The sequence below is a fragment of the Bos javanicus genome, chromosome 18, assembly GCF_032452875.1.
Source record: "Bos javanicus breed banteng chromosome 18, ARS-OSU_banteng_1.0, whole genome shotgun sequence".
NCBI lineage: Eukaryota > Metazoa > Chordata > Mammalia > Artiodactyla > Bovidae > Bos > Bos javanicus.
In genome coordinates this window covers 8,032,554-8,050,122 of record NC_083885.1, presented here as the reverse complement: position 1 = coordinate 8,050,122, position 17,569 = coordinate 8,032,554, and the positions used below count along the sequence as shown (strand labels likewise).

The following is a 17,569-nucleotide window of genomic DNA, read 5'->3' as shown; positions in this document are numbered from 1 at the left end:
TTCTTTGGCATTGCATTTCTTTGGGATTGGAATGAAAACTGACCTTTTCCAGTCCTGTGGCCACTGCTGAGTTTTCCAAATTTGCTGGCATATTGAGTGCAGTACTTTCACAGCATCATCTTTTAGGATTTGAAATAGTTCAACTGGAATTCAATCACCTCCACTAGCTTTGTTCGTAGTGATGCTTTCTAAGGCCCACTTGACTTCATATTCCAGGATGTCTGGCTCTAGGTGAGTGTTCATATCATTGTGATGATCTGGGTCATGAAGATCTTTTTTGTATAGTTCTGTTGTGTATTCTTGCCACCTCTTCTTAATATCTTCTGCTTCTGTTAGGTCCATACCATTTCTGTCCTTTATTGAGCCCATCTTTGCATGAAATGTTCCCCTGGTATCCCTAATTTTTTTGAACAGGTCTCTAGTTTTTCCAATTCTATTGTTTTCCTCTATTTCTTTGCACTGAGGAAGGCTTTCTTACCTCTCCTTGCTATTCCTTGGAACTCTGTATTCAAATGGGTATATCTTTCCTTTTCTCCTTTGCTTTTCACTTCTCTTCTTTTCTCAGCTATTTGTAAGGCCACCTCAGACAGCCATTTTGCCTTTTTGCATTTCTTTTTCTGCGGGATGGTCTTGATCCCTGTCTCCCGTAAAATGTCACAAACCACCATCCATAGTTCTTCAGATACTCTGTCTATCAGATCTAATCCCTTGAATCTATTTCTCACTTCCACTGTATAAGGGTAACGGTTTTGACTTAGGTCATACCTGAATGGTCTAGTGGTTTTCCCTACTTTCTTCAACTTAAGTATGAATTTGGCGATACGGAATTCATGATCTAAGCCACAGTCAGCTCCTGGTCTTGTTTTTGCTGTATAGAGCTTCTCCATCTTTGGCTGCAAAGAATATAATCAATCTGATTTCAGTGTTGACCATATAGTGATGTCCATGTGTAGAGTCTTCTCTTATGTTGGAAGAGGGTGTGTGCTATGACCAGTACATTCTCTTGGCAAAACTCCACTAGCCTTTGCCTTGCTTCATTCCATATTCCAAGGCCAAATTTGCCTGTTACTCCAGGTGTTTCTTGACTTCCTACTTTTGCATTCCAGTCCCCTATAATGAAAAGGCATCTTTTTTGGGTGCTAGTTCTAGAAAATCTTGTAGGTCTTCATAGAACTGTTCAACTTCAGCTTCTTCAGCATTACTGGTCAGGGTATAGACTTGGATTACTGTGATATTGAATGGTTTGCCTTGGAAACAAACAGAGATCATTCTGTTGTTTTTGAGATTGCATCCAAGTACTGCATTTCGGACTCTTTTGTTGACTACGATGGCCACTCCATTTCTTCTAAGGGATTATTGCCCACAGTCATAGATATAATGGTCATCTGAGTTAAATTCACCCATTCTGGTCCATTTTAGTTTGCTGATTCCTAACTGTTCATTAGATTAGTCAATCTAATCACACGGACCACAGCCCTAACTCAATGAAACTAAGCCATGCTCTGTGGGGACACCCAAGATGGGCGGGTCATGGTAGAGAGGTCTGATAGAATGTGGTCCACTGGAGAAGAGAATGGCAAACCACTTCAGTATTCTTGCCTTGAGAACCCCATAAACAGTATGAAAAGGCAAAATGATAGGATACTGAAAGAGGAACTCCCCAGGTCAGTAGGTGCCCAGTATGCTACTGGAGATCAGTGGAGAAATAACTCCAGAAAGAATGAAGGAATGGAGCCAAAGCAAAAACAATACCCAGCTGTGGATGTGACTGCTGATGGAAGCAAGATCCAATGCTGTAAAGAGCAATATTGCATAGGAACCTAGAATGTTAGGTCCATGAATCAAGGCATATTGGAAGTGGTCAAACAGGAGATGGCAAGAGTGAACATTGACATTCTAGGAATCAGTGAACTAAAATGGACTGGAATGTGTAAATTTAACTCAGATGACCATTATATCTACTACTGTGGGCAGGAATCCCTTAGAAGAAATGGAGTAGCCATCATGGTTGACAAAAGAGTCCAAAATGCAGTATTTGGATGCAATCTCAAAAATGACAGAATGATCTCTGTTTGTTTCCAAGGCAAACCATTCAATATCACAGTAATCCAAGTCTATGCCCCAACCAGTAACGCCGAAGAAGCTGAAGTTGAATGGTTCTATGAAGACCTACAAGACCTTTTAAAACTAACACCCCAAAAAGATGTCTTTTTCATTATAGGGGACTGGAATGCAAAAGTAGGAAGTCAAGAAACACCTGGAGTAACAGGCAAATTTGGCCTTGGAATACGGAATGAAGCAAGGCAAAGGCTAATAGAATTTTGCCAAGAGAATGCACTGGTCATAGCAAACACCCTCTTCCAACAACACAAGAGAAGACTCTACACATGGACATCACCAGATGGTCAACACTGAAATCAGATTGATTATATTCTTTGCAGCCAAAGATGGAGAAGCTCTATACAGTCAGCAAAAACAAGACCAGGAGCTGACTATGGCTCAGATCATGAACTCCTTATTGCCAAATGCAGACTTAAATTGAAGAAAGTAGGGAAAACCACTAGACCATTCAGGTATGACCTAAATCAAATCCCTTATGATTATACAGTGGAAGTGAGAAATAGATTTAAGGGACTAGATCTGATAGATAGAGTACCTGACGAACTATGGACGGAGGTTCGTGACATTGTACAGGAGACAGGGATCAAGACCATCCCCATGGAAAAGAAATGCAAAAAAGCAAAATGGCTGTCTGGGGAGGCCTTACAAATAGCTGTGAAAAGAAGAGAAGCCAAAAGCAAAGGAGAAAAGGAAAGATATAAGCATGAATGCAGAGTTCCAAAGTATAGTAAGGAGAGATAAGAAAGCCTTCCTCAGTAATCAATGCAAAGAAATAGAGGAAAACAACAGAATGGGAAAGATTAGAGATCTCTTCAAAAAAATTAGAGACACCAAGGGAACATTTCATGCAAAGATGGGCTCGATGAAGGACAGAAATGGTATGGACCTAACAGAAGCAGAAGATATTAAGAAGAGGTGGCAAGAATACACAACAGAACTGTACAAAAAAGATCTTCAGGACCAAGATAATCAGGATGGTGTGATCACTCAACTACAGCCAAACATCCTGGAATATGAAGTCAAGTGGGCTTTAGAAAGCATCACTACAAACAAAGCTAGTGGAGGTGATGGAATTCCAGTTGAGCTATTTCAAATCCTAAAAGATGATGCTGTGAAAGTGCTGCACTGAATATGCTAGCAAATTTGGAAAACTCAGCAGTGGCCACAGGACTGGAAAAGGTCAGTTTTCATTCCAATCCCAAAGGAAGGCAATGCCAAAGAATGCTCAAACTATTGCACAATTGCACTCATCTCACACGCTAGTAAAGTAATGCTCAAAATTCTCCAAGCCAGGCTTCAGCAGTATGTGAACCGTGAACTTCCTGATGTTCAAGCTGGTTTTAGAAAAGGCAGAGGAACCAGAAATCAGATTGCCAACATCCACTGGATCATTGAGAAAGCAAGAGAGTTCCAGAAAAACATCTGTTTCTGCTTTACTGATTATGCCAAAGCCTTTGACTGTGTGGATCACAATAAACTGTGGAAAATTCTGAAAGAGATGGGAATACCAGATCTTCTGACCTGCCTCTTGAGAAACCTATATGCAGGTCAGGAAGCAATAGTTAGAACTGGACATGGAACAACTGACTGGTTCCAAATAGGAAAAGGAGTTCGTCAAAGCTGTATATTGTCACCCTGCTTATTTAGCTTATATGCAGAGTACATCATGAGAAACGCTGGGCTGGAAGAAGCACAAGCTGGAATCAAGATTGCTGGGAGAAATATCAATAACCTCAGATATGCAGATGACACCACCCTTAGGGCAGAAAGTCAAGAGGAACTAAAAAGCCTCTTGATGAAAGTGAAAGTGGAGAGTGAAAAAGTTGGCTTAAAGCTCAACACTCAGAAAATGAAGATCATGGCATCCGGTCTCATCACTTCATGGGAAATAAATGGGGAAACAGTAGAAAGTGTCAGACTTTATTTTTGGGGGGCTCCAAAATCACTGCAGATGGTGATTGTGGCCATGAAATTAAAAGACACTTACTCTTTGGAAGGAAAGTTATGACCAACATAGATAGCATATTCAAAAGCAGAGACATTACTTTGCCAGTAAAGGTCCATCTAGTCAAGGCTATGATTTTTCCAGTAGTCATGTATGGATGTGAGAGTTGGACTGTGAAAAAAGCTGAGCTCTGAAAAATTGATGCTTTTGAACTGTGGTGTTGGAGAAGACTTTTGCGAGTCCCTTGGACTGCAAGGAGATCCAACCAGTCCATTCTAAAGGAGATCAGTCCTGGGTGTTCTTTGGAAGGAATGATGCTAAAGCTGAAACTCCAGTACTTTGGCCACCTCATGTGAAGAGTTGACTCATAGGAAAAGACTCTGATGCTGGGAGGGATTGGGGGCAGGAGGAGAAGGGGACGACAGAGGATGAGATGACTGGATGGCATCACCGACTCGATGGACGTGAGTTTAAGTGAACTCTGGGAGTTGGTGATGGACAGGGAGGCCTGGCGTGCTGCAGTTCTTGGGATCGCAAAGAGTCTGACACGACTGAACGACTGAACTGAACTGAAGTGTTCATGTTCACTCTTGCCATCTCCTGTTTGACCACTTCCAATTTGCCTTGATTCATGGACCTAGCATTCCAGGTTCCTATGCAATATTGCTCTTTACAGCATCGGACTTTACTTCCATCACCAGTCACATCCGCAACTGGGTGTTGTTTTTGCCTTGGTTCCTTCTCTTCATTCTTTCTGGAGTTATTTGTCTGCTGATCTCCAGTAGCATACTGGGCACCTACCAACCTGGGAAGTTCATCTTTCAATGTCCTATATTTTTGCCTTCTCATGCTGTTAATGGGGTTCTCAAGGCAAGAATACTGAAGTGGTTTGCCATTCCCTTCTCCACTACATACTGACATAAACACACTAAAATACTTATAATCACACACAATCCTCCTCAACACGCACATACACAGTCACATTCACACATGTACACACACCTATCAGATGTACGTACACATGCACACGTGATCTGTGCTCTGATAGGAACTCCACACAAACGTCCAGCCCTGATGGTCCTCACGCCTTCCTTGGCTTCAGTGAGGCCACATCTTCACTCAAGGCTTGAGCAGGGTTGGGGAGGAGTTTGAGCCCGAGTGAACCGCGCAGTGGTTCTACCTGTGACTTCCCATTTCCCCTCGGGTAAGACCTGGGCTGTGGGTAGACATCAGGGCCCAGTGGAGCAGCAGAGGCAGGCACACAGTGAGCCTGCCCCTGGTTCTGCGCCTTCCCCTTATCAACACATGGCCTCCATAAGTCACCACCCTCTCTGTGCCTCTATCTCGCCGTCTGCCAGACAGGATGGTAAAAGCACCTGTTCGCAGAGCTTGGAATCTTCTCGGGGCTTATGCCTGATTCCCTATAGTACCTGGTGCTTGGTGAAGTGCATCCCATCCAAGTCTCTGCCTTGCTCCTGCTGCAGGCCCACACGAGCTTGGTGGCAGCAACCAGAGGTGGTATATGGAGACCAGCCCACAGCTGTGGTCCCCTGCTTCCTTTTCCAGATGGCCACAGTGTCCCAGCTGCTGGAAGCTGCAGAGCATGTGCAGGCTGCCCTCCTGCTGGGGAGACTGCCCGGGGGCCTTCCGGCCATGGTGACCACTCCCTCCATCTCTGTGTACACAAACAGGTAATCTGCTGTACTGTGGGTGACCCAAAAAGCTCATCCCCTGACCTGGTTCACTCCACATCCACATCCCAAGACCCTGGGACAGGCAGAGCCCAGGAGACCCACCTGGTGGGATGCAGGGTGGTGAGTGATGGGACCTAGAAGTGGGAAGGGCTTTTCACTGAGAGAAGGGCCCCATACTGGGTGTTTGTACAGCATGAGAAGGGAGGTGGGAAGTGCCACTGGGTGGCCAGTGTCAGAGCCACCCATGTGTCTTCAGAGACGGGTCTTATTGAACTGTGCAGGGAAGGGGGCTGAATGAGGGGGACCAACCCACTTTTAACCTCACTCAGAGTGTGTCTGGCAAGCCCGCTGCTCCATGGACTATGGGACTTCCAGACACTCTGGCCTTAGGTGTTTCTCCGAGGAGTGCCAGCCTCCTTTCACTGAGCCCTCCTCCAGCACCTAGGGATGACCTGCCACTTCCATGCCACCCCCTGACAATCGGGGGCTGGACGACGCTGCAGGCACTGCTGGGACCCTCGGCACTGAGCACCCCACCTTGGTTCCTCTGCCACAGCTGCCCTGGATCCCAGGGGCAGTTTCCCAAAGCAGCACTGTGATCATGACTGGGATCTGAAACCAGGTCCCCAGTCTACTCAGATGGGACAAGGTCAATGGCCAGTAAAGATGGTCTTAAGGGAGGTCAAGTAGGTTGGGGAGATAGGTCTGGAGAAGTGTCTACATCCAAGCTCATTTACTCATTGAACAAAATATGTATTGACCACCATCACATGCCAGGCACTGCTCTAGGCACTGGCGTGCCACAGGAGAGAAAGCAGGCCGAAGCCCTGTCTGTGTGGGGCCACCTGCCCAGCCTTGAGGCATCACCTGCCTTTTATGCTGCTCCCACTGATGCAAACACAGAACCATCTGAGTAAGGCAGGGGTCCCTAACCTCCAGGGTCTAATGCCTGATGATCTGAGGTGGAGCCGATGTAATAATAATACAAATAAAGTGCACAATAAGTATAATGTGCTTGAATCATCCTCAAGCCATCCCCCTACCTGCTCCTTGGAAAATTCGGCTCCCATGAAACTGGTCCCTGGTGACAGAACTTTGGGGACTGCTGATCTAAGGGGATCACGAAAGAAGCTCTGATGCCAAAGCTAGTCCCCATGCGGTGCTAGAGCGGGCAGATCCTCCTCTGACACTGACCTTCTCCTCTCTCTCCCGGCACCTCTGCTCTCCCCTTGTGGATAGAATACAGCCCTGGAGTTGGCGAGGCTCCTCCGTACATGTTGCTGCCGCCAGCTCTGCGACCTTCACCCTGCCCACTGCCCCCTCCCTTGGCTCCATGGAGGACTATCGGGAGCCTGTGGACATAAGGGTAACAATAGAAAGAACACCCTTGGAAACAGCCCTTTACAGTTTGCAAAGCACCTGCACATATGCTTGCCCATTCATGTTGCTAACAGCTCTATAAATTAATCAAGCCCATTTTACAGGTGAGTTCAGTGACTTGCCCAAGGTGACCAGCAAAGCGGCGGGGCTGGGATTCAGACCCAGGCCTTCTGACTCCCCAGACCACTCTTTCCACTGTATTGTGGAATTTCTCCAGCAGCCCTGGTTTAATTAGTCCTTGGAAATGAAGCTCCTCAGACTCCATTCCATAAGTAGGCAATAGTAAACTCAGGGCTTTTTCCTTCCCAAATTAGGGCACATCTGACACTCGGCTCCTTGAGCCTCCAAGAAAGCAGACAAACATCTTTCTCTTAGAGACCTTGCACCTTTGCTATAAGAAAGTGTCACACTGTTCATAGTCCAGTAACTGCTCAGCTGTAGCAAGTGTGGTCAGGTCTCTAGGCCCTGATTTCTGAGGTCAGAGCCCTGAAGGTCACACACACACACACACACACCAGGAAAGACAGCAGCAGCTAAAGACAGGGCCCTCCCATTCACGCCACAGCACAAGGGCCTCCTGTCCACCCGTCTGGGGAAACCTTTTCCTTCACACAGGGGCCTGGTTACCTTCTGGCCCTTGGGCGCCTTGGCTCTCTGTTCTTGGTTTCAGATGATGAGCTTCCCCAAGAGCCCCTTTCCAGCCCGAGGTCACTTCGATGTCAGCGGAACTGTGGGTGGCCTCTCTCTGACCAGTCCTAGTGGACAGCTCATCCCTGTGAAGAATCTGTCGGAGTATATCGAGGTAGGCTTTGGGTGTGCTCAGAAGTCAGGTGGCACTTCTGTCTTCTTTTTCAACTTGGTTGGGTCCAAAAGTTGGCTGGTTATGAAAAAAAATGACTAAAGAAGAGAATCACTGGGAATCACCTGGCGGTCCAGTAGTTAGGACTCCACAATTCCACTGCCGAGGGCCCAGGTTCAATCCCTGGTCAGAGAACTAAGATCCCATAAGCTGCATGCTGCTGCTACTGCTAAGTCGCTTCAGTCGTGTCCGACTCTGTGCGACCCCACAGACGGCAGCCCACCAGGCTTCCCCGTCCCTGGGGTTCTCCAGGCAAGAACACTGGAGTGGGTTGCCATTTCCTTCTCCAGTGCATGAAAGTGAAAAGTGAAAGTGAAGTCGCTCAGTCGAGTCCAACTCTTCGCAACCCCATGGATTGCAGCCTACCAGGCTCCTCCGTCCATGGGATTTTCCAGGCAAGAGTACTGGAGTGGGTTCCCATTGCCTTCTCCGAATCCCCTTCATAGCCCGTCGGAAAATTTGCTAAATATCTGACGGGTGCTCACAGTTTCATTGGTCTGATCTTTGGCACAGAGAAGAGAAAGGACAGAAGAACCCCTACCGGCTTGTGTAACAGCTACTGGGGCTCAGCAGATAGCGCCTTTGGGACATGCTGAGGAGCAGCCTCTCTGGAGTCCCTCAGTTGTGCCCCCTGCCTCCCGCCTGTTCTCGGGAGGTTCGAGGAAACAAGAAACAAGAGATTGTAAAGGTCCCTCCAGCCGGAGAAGGCAATGGCACCCCACTCCAGTACTCTTGCTTGGAAAACCCCATGGACGGAGGAGCCTGGTAGGCTGCAGTTCATGGGTCTCGAAGAGTCGGACACAACTGCACGACTTCACTTCCACTTTTCACTTTCATGCGTTGGAGAAGGAAATGGCAACCCACTCCAGTGTTCTTGCCTGGAGAATCCCAGGGACAGGGGAGCCTGTTGGGCTGCCATCTATGGGGTCGCACAGAGTTGGACACGACTGAAGTGACTTAGCAGCAGCAGTAGCAGCTCCAGCCATAGGAGAGAGGACCTCTTACCTTAACCTGAGGTCTTCTGGAATCTGAGACTGGGTCGCGTGAGCTTTCTGCTGAGTTCGTTTTTCGCTGTCCCGGTTTCCAGCACGATGGGCCTTCCCCTGCGCTGGTTTCTTCGCCTTCCGTTTCTAGCGCGGGAGCTTTGCTGAGTTGGGCTCCTGCTGTGCTTGGCCTCTTCCGCGCAGAGGTTGTTTCAGCCAGGTTAAATCCGAGTCAAGGCACCATAGATGTCACGCGAGTGTATGTTCCTCGGTTCTTTGTCTCGTCACGACAAAGATTTGGAGCAACGGACATTAAAGCTCTCGGCGCCTCACAGCTCTTGGGTCTTGGACAAACCGTGCTACAGCTCTTAGGCAAATCAGTGTTACAGCTCCATTTTATTTAGAAGATAGCAAGAGAGAGAGAGAGAGTGAGTGAGAGAGAGAGAGAGAGTAAGAGAAAGAGCACATGCACGCGGGAGAGAAAGAGTCTGTGATAAGCTGCATAGTGTGGGCAAAAAAAGAAAGAAAGAGAAAAGAAAAAAGAAGAGAATCAAGAGAAATTATCCTCACCCTGCTATAAGCATTGCAAGCATTGTAGTTTAACATAAAACCAAGTATTTTATACAGTTTAACATAAAACTATATATTATTTGGTTATATATATGCTGTGATAAAGAATGTTCAAACAACTGGTTCAACCCCTGGTCAGGGAACTAGATCCCATATGTCACAACTAAGACCCAGCTCAATCAAATAAATACATATTTAAAAAAAGACAAAGGATGGAGGGAATTCCCTGGTGGTCCAGTGGTTAGGACTTGGTGCTTTCACTACTGTGGTCCCAGATTCAACCTTTGTGGTGCAGTCAAAAAAATTTGTTTAATTAAATAAATAAATAGTGGGTGGAAGGCATCAGTTAATCTAGAGAGCTTTTTAAATGGAGAGTGGTTATGGGAAGTCCTAATGTAAGAATAAAAGCAGAGGAATACCAGTAACTAATTGAGTGCTGCTGTATATGTGGTGCTTGGCTAAGGATTTTGTACATAATAACAGTTCTAATCCTCTCAGTGAGGGCTTCCCTGGTGGCACAGAGGCTAAGAATCTGCCTGCAATTCAGGAGACTGCCTGTAATACAGGAGGACCGGGTTTGATCTCCAGTGCAGGGGACATGGGTTTGATCCCTGGTCTGGGAAGATCCCACATGCCATGGAGCAGCTCAGCCTGTGTGCCGCTGCTGAGCCCGTGCTCTGGAGCCTAGAGCCAAGCTTCTGCACTTTCCATGCAGGTGCACAGCTTGAGGAGCAGGGGCCGAATAAAGGCCCCCAAGATATCCTCATCCTCATCCCTGAGCTGTGAATACGTCACCTGACATGGCAAAATGGGACTCCGCAGATGTGATTTAAGTTAAAGATCCTGAAACAGATGATTCTGGATCACCTGGGTGGGCCCAGTGTCATTGAGAGGTCCTTCTAAGCGGCAGGCGGGTGGAGGTGGGGAGGTAGTTTGATGACAGAAGCAAGAGGTCGGGTGATGCAAGGAGGGGTCCGTGAGCCAAGGACTGCAGGCACTTCCAGAAGCTGGAAAAGGCAAAGAAGTGGATTCTCCCCCTGGAGCCCCGAGAAGGAATCAGGTCTGATAACTGTAGCCCCATGTGACTGATTTTGGGGCTTCTGGCCTCCAGGGCTGTAAGAGAAAAAACTTGTGCTATTTTAAGCCACAAAGTTTGTGGTCATTTGTCATAGAAGCCTCAGGAAACTAAAGAAAAGAGCAGAGCACAGGTTGGATTTCAGCTCCCCAGGGGCTCACCCTGATATTCACCGGCATTCCTGTCCTGGCACACCCTTGATGTGACTGTTTCTGATGACAGATCCTGCTGCCTCGGCTTTCAGAGACACATGGTGAGCCAACCGTGCTGAACCTGAGCAGACCTGAAGCTCTGCGGGTGAACCTGACGTCAGGCAGCGCGGCTTTGGGGATCCAGCTGCACTGGAGACCTGACGCCCCACTCACGCTCAGCCTGGGTTACGGCTACCACCCCAATGAGACCAGCTACGATGCCCAGGCTCACCTCCTGCCCACAGCTGCTTCAGGTAGTCCCACCACCCAAGGCGGCTTCTTGAGTTGCTTCCTGGGGGTGTGACCAGCTTAAAACTTGAGAATCAGAGCCATAGAGAAAAACAAAGAAAAAGAGTTTTACACTTGCTACATTCAGTACTTATTTTTGTTGGTGGTATTATTATCAGGCAATATACTAGGTGAACAATTAACTATATGTCCTGAAGGAGCTGACAAGCACTCACAGAACTGAGCTCATTGCAGTCCTCATGACAGCCCTTGGGATGAGGATGACGGAAATGTTTACTTTTCAGATAAAAACAGAGAGGTTAAGTAACTGGTCCAAAGTCACACAGCCAAGGAGGAGCAAAGTCAGAATTTGTGCCCTCAGCAGTCTGACTTGGCAGCCTGCTCGGCACACTGAGCTGGGTGTGCCTCCTCTCCTATACTCCTGGGACATCGGGGAGACCATCAGTGTCTGCTTCCCTGCCCAGGCACCTGGTGCTCCCCTCCTATCACATTAGACCCAGTTTCCACGAGGCTTCAGGCTGACCTGGACACCCCCACCCCCCGTACCCACTGCTTCCTGCAGATGAGCTCTCCATGTGGATCCTGAGCCCAGAGGACCTGCATTTTGGAGAAGGCGTCTACTATCTGACTATTATCCTCGAGTCTGACCTGGAGCCAGCTCCAGGCAGGGACCTCACAGTCGGCATCACCACCTTCCTGTCCCATTGTGTTTTCTGGGACGAGGTCCAGGGCACTTGGGACAACTCTGGGTGCCAGGTAAGGAGGGGGAAGTAAAGAAGATGGTAGAGCTGAGAGTCAAACCCAGGTCTGTCTCCAGAGCATAAGCTTTAAGCAACATGAGGCACTGCTTCTCCAGAGCCTAGCCCAGGCTCCCAGAGCCCTGGAAGCAGGTGGTTCTGTTAATAGCAATCACACCCTTGTCTCAGGGCAGCTTATCTCTGCCTCCGAGGAGCCAAGGCCTGTGACAGTGTCCTGGCAGCAGACATTGGTTTTGAGGCCATCAGAAGCCATCTCTGGGGTATCAGTGTCCCCCTTCCTTCTTCCATGCCTTTGCGCATGCAGTTCTTTCCCCCAGAATGCCCTTTTTCCCTACCCTGTCTGGAAAACTTCCATTCCCACTTCGATCTTCCAATCCAAAGCCATCTTCTTGGGGCGGGGTGGGGGGGGGGGGAGCGGAGCAGATGTCTGCAGTTTCCCTCTGCTGGACTTCCATACCCTCCCCAGGAACAACCTCCACGTCTAGTTGAAATTTATCACACACCCGTACCCATCCCCTAGATCATATTCCTTCTTTCATTCATTCTACACATGTTCACCAGGTTCCAGGCCAACTGGTAGGGATACAATGATGAGTCAAACCAGTGAGCACTCAGTCTAGTAGAGGACACAGATGAGAAGCAAATGGTGCATATGTCCAATGATAGCAGTCACAAGTAGTTTAAGAGGCCAGGTCCCAGCAGACCCACAAAAGGGGACTCAGAACCAAGCTCCTTTGGGATTTGTTTCTGCTTCCTCTTTGGCTTCCTCGTCAAATCCTGCCTGGCTTCCAGCTGCCACACATGGCAGTTCCCCAAAGTACTAAGAAGAGACAAGGGCTCATTGAGATGTCCAAGAGACGGCGTGTTTCCCACACTTGCAGCATAAGTCTTTGTACCTTGTGAACGAGACCTGAGTGTGTTGCCACCTTTGAGAGTCCTCACTATAAGTGACTTGTCTGATCTCCACGATGCTGACACAGAATGCCCATTGAAGACTGCCTTCTGAGGCCTGGGGCTCAGAATAGGATGGTGCAGGGGCTGGCCTCAAGGAGTCTGCCATTGGACAGACTTGGGTCCAATCCCACATCATCAGTACTTGCAAGATGACCTTGGACAGGCCCCCTACCTCCCTCAACTTTCCCATCTGAAAATGGGGATAAGGGATGGCTGCCATTTTCCACAGGGGGGGATCTAGACCAGGTTAGAAGTATAAAGTACTCAGTGTGGCACCTGGTGCATAGTAGGTGCTCCACAGACGAAAGTGACTGCTGTGGCAGACACTCTGGGTTGAGAGAGCATGAGGACAGACTGAGTGAGGACCACTTAGCTAAATGTAAGTTACTGGGAAGTTCCTAGCTTCTGGGTGGAGTCATGGGGTCCAGGTGCTTACATGTGTTTAAGAATATACAGATACTAATGCACACACACACAGATGTGGGGCATACAAAAGTCATGTGGGAATGTGCCATATTACCAAAATTACATTAACCTAGTATTGTGAACCTGATGGTCATTACAGAAATAGATGTTGATACAGATGAATACTGATACAGAGCCATCTGAAATAGGAAACAGCAACCCACTCCAGTATTCTTGCCTGGGAAGTCCCATGAATGGGAGGAGCCTGGCAGGCTACAGTCTATGGGGTCACAAAGAGTCAGACATGACTGAGTGAATGTGCGCACAGAGAGAGAGAGAGCCATAACTAATTAAACGGGGGAAAAATAAATAAATAGATCACCAATTTTGGATGGAAAAATCACCGCTGTCTATTCTCTAAATAACTAAAGAAAGCTCCAAATCTGTGAACTGCAGACCTTATCAGTGGAGTAAAGGCAGAATTATTGCAAGGGATTTGAGAACTATATTCTTCTTTACATATTTTCTCAAAGGATACTAAAGGTGCAGCTTCTGTCATGGGGGAATCTCATGAAGAGTTTCTGGTTTTTTCCAGATTAGCTTCTGGTTTTCAAAAGGGCTGTCATGCTGGAAAAGAGTAGGAAAGCCACTGCCCTCCAAGTCTTTGTGAAAACCCAGGAAAGTAAAACGTTAGGCATGGATCAGGTGTGGCCCCTGGGTGCCTAGTGCTGAGAGGGTCTTGTCAGGGGCACTTGCTTGGGGTTCTTCTCTGAACCAGCCCCACCCCTCCTGGGTGTGCCAAGGGTTTGCGTAAGACCCCAGCTGATGCAAAACACTGATCAGGATTGGGAAACAGTGAGCAAACACGGATGTGAGACCCACATGAACTCTGTCAATAAAACAGTTGACGCCATAGCTGTCAGAGGGGTCAGCCTCGCCAGGAGGTGTGTTAAGGGTGAAAGATAAGAATGATCTGCTGAGGCACATTTGGGCTGCCACAGGTTCTTCCTCACCAGGTGTTGAGCAAAGAACTTTCCACATGTCAGTATTTTCTGTTGTCTCCTACCTTACCACCTCATGGTGGGCCCTGGAATGAAAAAGTAGTGCTGGGTTGTGGGCCTGAATGAAATCTACAGCCTCCAAATAGCCCTGGGTGGACTGCAAGCTAAGGAAGGCCATAGTCTGCAAGGGAAGGCTTGCCACTAAGTGCACGAAATGAATTAAGAGCCAGATAGAGTGCCCTCCCCTGCCTCATTCCTGTCTCTCTCTCCCCTAGCCTCAGTCCCCGTACCACAAGGACCCCGAGCCCAAGCTCCATCTACATGCCCCATTTCCCCCTGTTTTGCCACAGGAAATGGCAACCCACTCCAGTATTCTTGCCTGGAAAATTCCATGGACAGAGGAGCCTTGTAGGCTACAGTCCATGGGGTTGAAAAGAGTTGAACACGACTGAGCGACTTCACTTCTTTGCCACTCAGCAATAGAAAAGAATTCTCCAAATTTTACCCACTTTGGACCAATTGCTGAGAACCAGCTTAGAATGTGAATATTTGTCCTTCCTGTTTTCTTTCCATGGTTCCCCTGATCTCTGGTGTTTCTCTCTTCAGTGTCAGATAACCTGCTGTCTCAGTTTGCCTGGGACTCAGGGGGCTCCCAGGATCTAAGACTTTCAGTTTGAGAAGCAGAGAGGTCCCTGGCAAACTGAGATGAGTTGGTCACCCTGAATGTTTTCTCAGCACCTTGCCTGGCCTGGAAGCAGCACCCCACAAATACTTGACTGGTGAGGGAGCACCAGCTGGGAGAGAGTACTGGAAAGGATGCACACCAAGCACGTGGCAGTGACTGCTTCTGGAGGTTGGGGGACAGAGGGCATTTTGGCTTTACCCTTAACACTTCCTATCCAAAAAGGCGAAGCAGATTGGCAAGATGGGCATGGTCATTCAGTAAGAATGACAGGTGCAAAAATGCTTATTACAGACATGTGTAAGTGTTAAGTCACTCAGTCATGCTTCACTCTGTGTGACCTCATGGGCTGTAGTCTGCCAGGCTCCTCTGTCCCTGGAATTCTCCAGGCCAGAACACTGGAGTGGGTAACTATTCCCTTCGTCAAGGGATCTTCCCAACCCAGGGACAACCTGGGTCTCGGGCATTGCAAGCAGATTCTTTACCATCTGAGCCACCAGGTGAGCCCACTACAAGACATAATTCACTATATTAAAAAAATTAATGTTTCATTAAATAAAAAAGCCCAAAGAGAATCCTGAAGCTGGCCTTCAGCAGTCTCCCACCCCTCCCCAGGACAGGGTCCACCCCTTACTGCTCTCCTCCCATGGGTGGGGAAGATATACTTCCTGAGTCCTTTCACCAGAGCCTCTTTGGGGTTGCAGGTGGGGCCGCGGACCACCCTCTCGCAGACCCACTGCCTCTGCAACCATCTCACCTTCTTTGGGAGCACACTCCTGGTGATGCCCAACGCCGTGGATGTCCGCCAGACTGCTGAGCTCTTTGCCACCTTTGCGGACAACCCTGTGGTTGTGACCACCGTGAGCTGCCTCTGCGTGGCCTACCTTCTGGTGCTGATCTGGGCGAGGAGGAAGGATGCTCAGGATCAAGCCAAGGTGAGGTGGCACGATACACGGAAACAGCAGGGGGCGAGCAGTCCCCTTGCAGGAGCTCCAAAGAATGGAGCCCTGGTGGGGGGCCGAGGGGCCAGCTGCAAGTCCAGGCCTTGACCCCTGGAGTCATCTCCGGTAAGCTGGCCTCTCAGCCTCTTTACCTGTAAAATGTTCTTGTTTATCAAATTATCAGGAGGATCATAAAACTGACCACTTATTGAGGATCGACTATGTACCAGGTACTATTCCCACTTAATGCCCACAACAGCACCAAGGGGGAGGATGCTGATGTTGAGAGTCCCCTAGACCACCCTCAAATTCAGTGATTTGCTAGGAGGACACACAGGACTTTAAATAGCTATTATCCTCATGGTTCCAGTTTACTACAGTGAAAAAGCGCAGATTAAAATCAGAAAAAGGAAGGGTTCAAGAGATATCAGGCAAGAGATTCTAACTGTCCTCTCCCATTGGAGCCCTACAGACAGATGAATTCTTCTAGCAATGATGTGCAACAGCACATGTGACATATTGCCCACTAGGAAGCTCCCCAAACCTTGGTTTTACTAGGGGTCAGTCTCTTAAGTATGGCACCTGCGTGACTGCCGTTAGTCTCTAGCATCCACTGCCCCTCATCCCTGCCCAGGTCAGACTGACAGAGCGTGGCCCAAAGCTCTCACCACAGATCACACTGCTAGCACATAATGCCTAGGGTGGCCCGAGGCCCCGGATAGTCAGACATCCTGATTATGCAGGATATTTCAAGAACTTAGAGGTTATCTTCCAGGAGCTTGCCAAAACCAGTCCTTTCTTTGGGATGTGTAGGGTAATTATCTAGTCCAAAGCCACCTCCAAGGAGCCAGAATTCAAACTCAGATCTGCCTGACGATAAGTCAGGTCTGAGGGTAAAAACAAGATCAAACAATAACCAATTGTGACAACAAAGTTCTGATTCTTTTTCTGATACATGCATCACATCTGACCCATAGGAGCCTTCAATACACACTCAGGAGTGAGTGAGCACATAAATGAATCTAAGAATGCACTGAACCTTTCAACATTGCCTCCCCTCCCTACATACAGCAACACCTCTCAGGATATGAATGGTATGAAACCTAAAAAGATAATAGTTGCCCAATTTATACTGTTGTCTTTGATTTGCCCAAGGGGTTTAACACTAATATTTTAAGTCTCTCAGCTGTAGGTTGGTTTCTGGGGAGCAGACCCTCAGATGGAGTTGAATATGCAGGGTGTTTATCAAGAAGTGCTTGGGATCAGCCCCGGGGCAGGGAAGGAAGAAGGTAGGACAGGCAGGGGGAGAAGTCAAGTTGGGATGCAGCCTACTGATAGTTGATTGACCCCTTGAGGAGCTCTGGAATTGTCCTGAACTACGCTGAGAAGCCCAGGTCTTGATCTTTGGCAATGAACGAATCTGTCCTTAGATATCGGGTTCCCTAGGAGGTGCATGACTTTGACAGAGATGACTTGCATCCCTGACAGTACCACCTTGGCAACTGAGAAAACAGCCCTCCACTGACAATAGATCTGGGGAGCTCATCACTGCCCAGCCCTCTGTAGCCTCTGACCAACTCCAGCTATTTATTTTTTGCTAAAACAACATTCATTTTTAAAAAATTTCCTTAGAGGCACAATCTGGTTACCAATGTTATGAGAAATCATTTATGAACAGAGTTTCTATTTATCAGCTCAAACATCAAACATTCTCAGCTTAATACCAAGTTCATCTCCAATTTGACTACTTTGGGTCATATT

At 48.0% G+C, this 17,569-nt stretch overlaps 1 protein-coding gene and 1 long non-coding RNA gene across 7 annotated transcripts in view; one reads left to right on the top strand and one right to left on the bottom strand.

Moving 5' to 3' along the window:
- The window catches only part of LOC133230001 (uncharacterized), a 53,977-nt gene extending 38,263 nt beyond the window's left edge, over positions 1-15,714 (bottom strand). For 2 of the 6 annotated variants that reach the window (XR_009730699.1, XR_009730694.1), the window contains exon 1: positions 5,497-7,014. This is a non-coding gene — a long non-coding RNA (uncharacterized LOC133230001). Of the gene's footprint in view, positions 1-5,496; positions 10,855-15,624 lie in introns of those variants that run through there. The other 4 variants (XR_009730697.1, XR_009730698.1, XR_009730696.1 and 1 more) reach the window with 4 other exon arrangements.
- LOC133230000 (polycystin-1-like protein 2) overlaps positions 1-17,569 on the top strand; it is a 106,580-nt gene that overhangs the window by 50,571 nt on the left and 38,440 nt on the right. The window contains exons 19-24 of the mRNA XM_061386839.1: positions 5,633-5,757; positions 7,000-7,126; positions 7,811-7,942; positions 10,850-11,072; positions 11,630-11,823; positions 15,572-15,802. Of these exons, the coding sequence (XP_061242823.1) occupies positions 5,633-5,757; positions 7,000-7,126; positions 7,811-7,942; positions 10,850-11,072; positions 11,630-11,823; positions 15,572-15,802 (1,032 nt within the window). The remainder of the gene's footprint in view (positions 1-5,632; positions 5,758-6,999; positions 7,127-7,810; positions 7,943-10,849; positions 11,073-11,629; positions 11,824-15,571; positions 15,803-17,569) is intronic.